The 4,935-nt window shown below is 33.7% G+C and overlaps 1 protein-coding gene across 1 annotated transcript; it reads left to right on the top strand.

The window, feature by feature from the left end:
- Window positions 1–673: 673 nt before the first annotated feature.
- On the top strand, window positions 674–3,968 carry LOC107006965 (DCN1-like protein 1). Its single transcript, XM_015205459.2, has 11 exons — window positions 674–726; window positions 816–877; window positions 1,823–1,959; window positions 2,042–2,100; window positions 2,329–2,352; window positions 2,493–2,575; window positions 2,689–2,753; window positions 2,856–2,905; window positions 3,102–3,203; window positions 3,314–3,373; window positions 3,461–3,968. Exons 1-11 carry the CDS (start codon window positions 724–726, stop codon window positions 3,575–3,577), a joined length of 762 nt encoding a protein of 253 aa, XP_015060945.1. The 5' UTR covers window positions 674–723; the 3' UTR covers window positions 3,578–3,968.
- Window positions 3,969–4,935: the final 967 nt, after the last annotated feature.

The following is a 4,935-nucleotide window of genomic DNA, read 5'->3' as shown; positions in this document are numbered from 1 at the left end:
TTAAAAAGAAGAAGAAAATCTTTAACAGCCCATAATATTTATATTTAATATATAAATTGACTTTTCAAATTTTTCAGACATTTTACTATATTATTGAAAAAGAAAGTAGACTTTTAGCATCCTATAATATTTATTTGTTTATTTATAATGAAAAAATGACTTTTCGAAGAACTTCAGATATTTAAAAAAAAAGTAATTTCCTAGCATTCCATAATATTTATATTTAATATACAAACTGATTTTCAAAATCTTTAGACATTTTACTATTTTATTAAAAAAGAAAGTAGACTTTTACCATCCCTTAATATTTATATTTAATATATAATATCTAACAATATATAATTTTTAAAAAAAGTTTTATATTTTCTTTTCTAAAAAAAAATTAATATAGATATAAAATGGTATTTTCAACTTTACACTTTGGAGCTCTTATAATAACATACGATACGATATCATAGATGGATATATTAGTATATCTGAGAGAGATGAAAACTGTTCATTTTGTAACAAACTTAACTGTCCAAAACTGATTTTATTTTTAACATGTTGTAAACACAAGGGAACTATTCTTTCGCCTTCTATTGAAGAAAACCATGCGCTCACCACAATTTATGGCTTTCTCCAATTGTTCTACAACTTATAAGCATTTGACACTAAATTACTGAGACAGGAATCGAAAACATATACGAATTATCAAAGTACATTTAATCGTTGTTCGTAAAAATGGTGTGTTAGCTAATTATTGATGTTTTTTTTTTAAAGTATGTGTTAATTTCAACCTTTTTTTAATTTGATCAATGTTATTTCCTTTGCAGAACAAGCTGGGGTTTGCGCGTAAAGAGAAAGTTCAGCAATTCATGTCTGTTACAGGGTCAAAGTAACACTAAATCTCAGTGAATTTTAAATATTTGCTTCTCATTACATATATGATTGGAATTTTGTATGTTTTCCTTTTGGCATACTTTGAGTTAGCCTTGGCGTATAGAAGTATTGCCTTGGAACCTTGATGATGACACTGAAATGCACATTAAACGATACGAATCACTTAACATGTTTTGAGTCTGCTTTAGGTTAAGCACGCGTTTGACAACATCAGTTATAAAGTGGTCCTTGCTCTTGCTACCAGAATCTTGACATCAATAAAATGCAGTTGCACTTTTGAATCATGAACATCATTAAAGTATTATTCCATGTTCCGGGGGTATTTGAGCCTTGACATTTCGAATCTAGGTGAGAGATTTACTGAGCTACATGGAACACCATGGGACTTTGATATAATAGAGTTCAATTTCCATTTTAAACTAATGAGGAATATATGAGCTCGAAATTTCTTCGTAGTGGGGTCCTCTAGTCGATTGTACTATCTAAACAAGACTTTTGTGTCGTCCAGCACATTTGACTGAAAATTAATGTATGCTGATCAACCAAACAACCATTAAGAGCAGAACAAATCGAGGGGATTGGATTCTTCTCTAGTTCATAGAGTAATCATTTGATCTCATCCATGCGGGTGGCTAAAGTACCTATATATGAGGTAGGCTAGGTAGCTAGCCGGCAAAAGGCATGTATGGTAGCTTTTTTGTTTGAATTCTTCATTAGACATTGGACCCTTGATAGGTCGATGATAGTAACAACATGTGTTAGATCAACTGATGCCTAAGTTGCTCGGACTCTAAGTTTCTTTTCATTTATTTTGTCACATGTCCTCTAAGAGAATTCCCTTAAGCATTTCTATTAGATTTGATCAAAACTTATGTGAATTAATTTGAGAGGCCCTTATTAGCATAGCTTACATCCCTTGATCCTTAAATTATATACACAGTGAGAAATACGCTATTCAGACTATGAAGACCAATGATTGGCGTCTTGAAGGAGCATTAGAAGCATACTACAACCAGGAACATATTAAGGCAGCTACAGAGAAAAACCGATGGGAGGTGCTTTTCAATAAATACAAAGGTTATGATTCTTTTATATATATATATGTTCTGTCTATAAACAAAAGCGAGTCTGGCTGAATTTTATCTTTTCCATTTTGCAGACCCGAACGTTGACATGATTATGGCTGATGGTATTAGCAATCTCTGCAATGATCTTCAGGTATGAGTCAAGCATTACTATTTCCATGGTAAGAATTTCCGGAGGAGAGTTGCTAGGTGTTGTGTATTGTACACAGTGTTTCGTAGTTTATCTTTCCTATCTTGATTTAACACTTTCAATAGTATACATACTGTTGTATATCGTATATTTTGTTGTGTCTTCTTTCTAGGTTCCTGATAATTTCTTGGTGATGATGCATGAGTAACGTAAAACCTTTTGTTTTCTCAGGTTGATCCTCAGGATATAGTTATGGTATGTGCAATTAGCCTCTCGTCTACTATGGATTCCTGTAATTTTTTTACTAGAAATGACGTAGCACTTGTAACCTATCTGAAAAAGTATACAGGGCTTCTGTGATCTTTGATTCACTTACAATGACATTCAATTTACAGTTGGTACTTTCGTGGGAATTGAAAGCTGAGACCATTTGTGAATTCTCGAAGCAGGAGTTCATTGGTGGAGTACAGTCTCTTGAGTAAGCCTGCATTAAGTCCTTTTCCACCTCTATAGTTAAATTTCTTTTACCTCGGCAACTATAATATTTATATGTCAAATGTCAAAGTGATGAAGCTCTATCCTGAATGGCAGAATAGATTCGATGGAGAAATTCAAGAAAAAAATCCCTCAATTGCGATCTCAGTTGAAAGATGAAGGTTTGTCCTGTCATTGTTGGTTAAAGAGGTTCCATTGTTCTTCGATATTTGAAATTTGAACATGGATACCATACCTTGACTTTCCTTTTTATTTCATCCCAGATACTTTCCGTGAAATTTACAACTTCACTTTTGATTGGGCAAAGGAGAAGGTGAGTACTTAATTACTGATCCAGATACCTTCACTACTCTTTTGAATTCATTCAATAGTTCTTTAGGGTGACAAACACGCGATGCGTGTAGTTTCAGCTGTATATGTCTATCTGACTTCGTTATATTTTACGTAATGATAGTTTGTTTATAGATCTCTAGTAAACATGTGCATAAGTATTTCCATAAAATTTTCAGGGTCAGAAAACTTTGGCCTTGGAAACAGCACTTGCATTGTGGCATTTGCTGTTTGCAGAATTGGAGTGGCCGTTGATTGATCAATGGTGTCAATTTATCCAGGTAATTCAACGGAAAATCCTTGGGGTAATCGTCTTATAAGTTATCCATAACTCACCCCGGTTCTTTCTTTCTTTCTTCTTGTGGTATCGTTCTGCTACCACCTAATTCAGGAACGGCATAACAAGGCTATCTCACGTGACGTTTGGTTACAGCTACTGGAATTTGCAAAGGTAAGTTATGACTCATCACTTTAGCATGTTAGTTGGCCAGACACTAAAATTGGTACATCATATTGGTATCTATGACTTGTTACACAGACTGTGGATGCGACATTATCTAACTATGATGCTGAAGGAGCTTGGCCTTGTCTTATTGATGAGTTTGTTGAATACTCGATCGAAAATGGCACTTGTGCTAAAAAGTCAGAGGAGTGATGGGAGCTGTGCTGCAGTCACTTTCTGTAATATGAAATGTTATTGTATGATGCAAAGGACCACAGAATGTTGCAGTGTTGTTAACAAGCTTACAACTGAGTACTGCATTCTCTTCTTTCCAATTGGATAGCGGTACCGATTCGGGGATGTCATTGCATTACAAGTGAAACACAGAATAAATCCAGATAAGAGGTATAATAGGAAGTCCAATTTGATGCATGAATTGCTATCCTAGACTTTAGCAATGAAAAGAACCATATTTGCCATGTTTGATGCATGAATTGCTATCCTAAAGTTTAAATTCTAGAGTACATTTTTTGATGTAGGATCAATTGATCATATTCTTATAATTTGTATTATTTTGTTATCAATTGAAATTTAAGGATACCAATTGGACTCAACCCATACTTCAAGGGTTAGTTCGCACAAAAGGAATGAAGAAGTGAGACGACTTCCTAGAATGTTTTCTTAGGCCACTTTAACAAACACAACTTCCATGTAAATCAACTAAGAATGTCATCTACAGTGTTTAATATAGAATACCGATCTATACAAGAACCATTCCAACATTTAAACACAAATCTCGATCACTCATGGACCAACATGCAATAATCATATTATAAAAAGGTAAATATGGTTCACTCATGGAATCAACACACAAACTGTTAGTGTATCGACATGGTACTGAGTTCCAGAGCCAACCGTTGTTAGTACATACCAAGCGTGGTATTCGAGTTAACCGTTAGTATCTTGTATCGGCGTGATGCCCAAGTCAATCAACAATTCCAAACAACATGCAAAATCACAATCACAATGAACAACCACACTTCAAACCACAAGTAAATAAGTATGTTCATTCCATGAGATCATCAATATGAAGTCAATTAGCCTTTTAGTTTCCTCAAATGCATTGCACAAGTAATACTATATATATAAGTTAACATGCATATATATATAGTACACATTCATTCTTGTGAATTACCTCACTAAGCCTATTAATACTCTCCCCACTCCTATTTTCCCTCAACAACCACAAGTCCCAAAAATGACTATAACCCAACAATTTTGTAATACTTACCCTTACAATTACCACCAAACCACAACAACAAGAAACCTCCCATCAATATATAAAATATCATGCATCCAATTTTAAATTGACAACACATTTCTGAGAATTTTGAGATTTTGCACAAAGTGTCTTTGAGTAACGATGGTTAAGGTCATTACAATGAGTGTCTATGAAATTTTTTGGTTGGACTAGGAATGTATCCGTCTCTTTCTTTTTTATCAAAATAGTGAATTTTGAAACTTTATTCACAGTAAATTTAGTAATTGAAGAAAATTTTGTAATGTTAGTC

This window comes from Solanum pennellii, chromosome 12, assembly GCF_001406875.1.
Source record: "Solanum pennellii chromosome 12, SPENNV200".
Lineage (NCBI taxonomy): Eukaryota > Viridiplantae > Streptophyta > Magnoliopsida > Solanales > Solanaceae > Solanum > Solanum pennellii.
This window is presented reverse-complemented; position numbering and strand designations above follow the sequence as displayed.

Excerpts from the sequence above, each read along its gene's own strand:
- LOC107006965 (XM_015205459.2), top strand. Across the intron at positions 2,353-2,492 it reads ATCCTCAGGATATAGTTATG|TTGGTACTTTCGTGGGAATT; the intron begins GTATGTGCAATT and ends TTCAATTTACAG. Across the intron at positions 2,576-2,688 it reads GGTGGAGTACAGTCTCTTGA|AATAGATTCGATGGAGAAAT; the intron begins GTAAGCCTGCAT and ends CCTGAATGGCAG.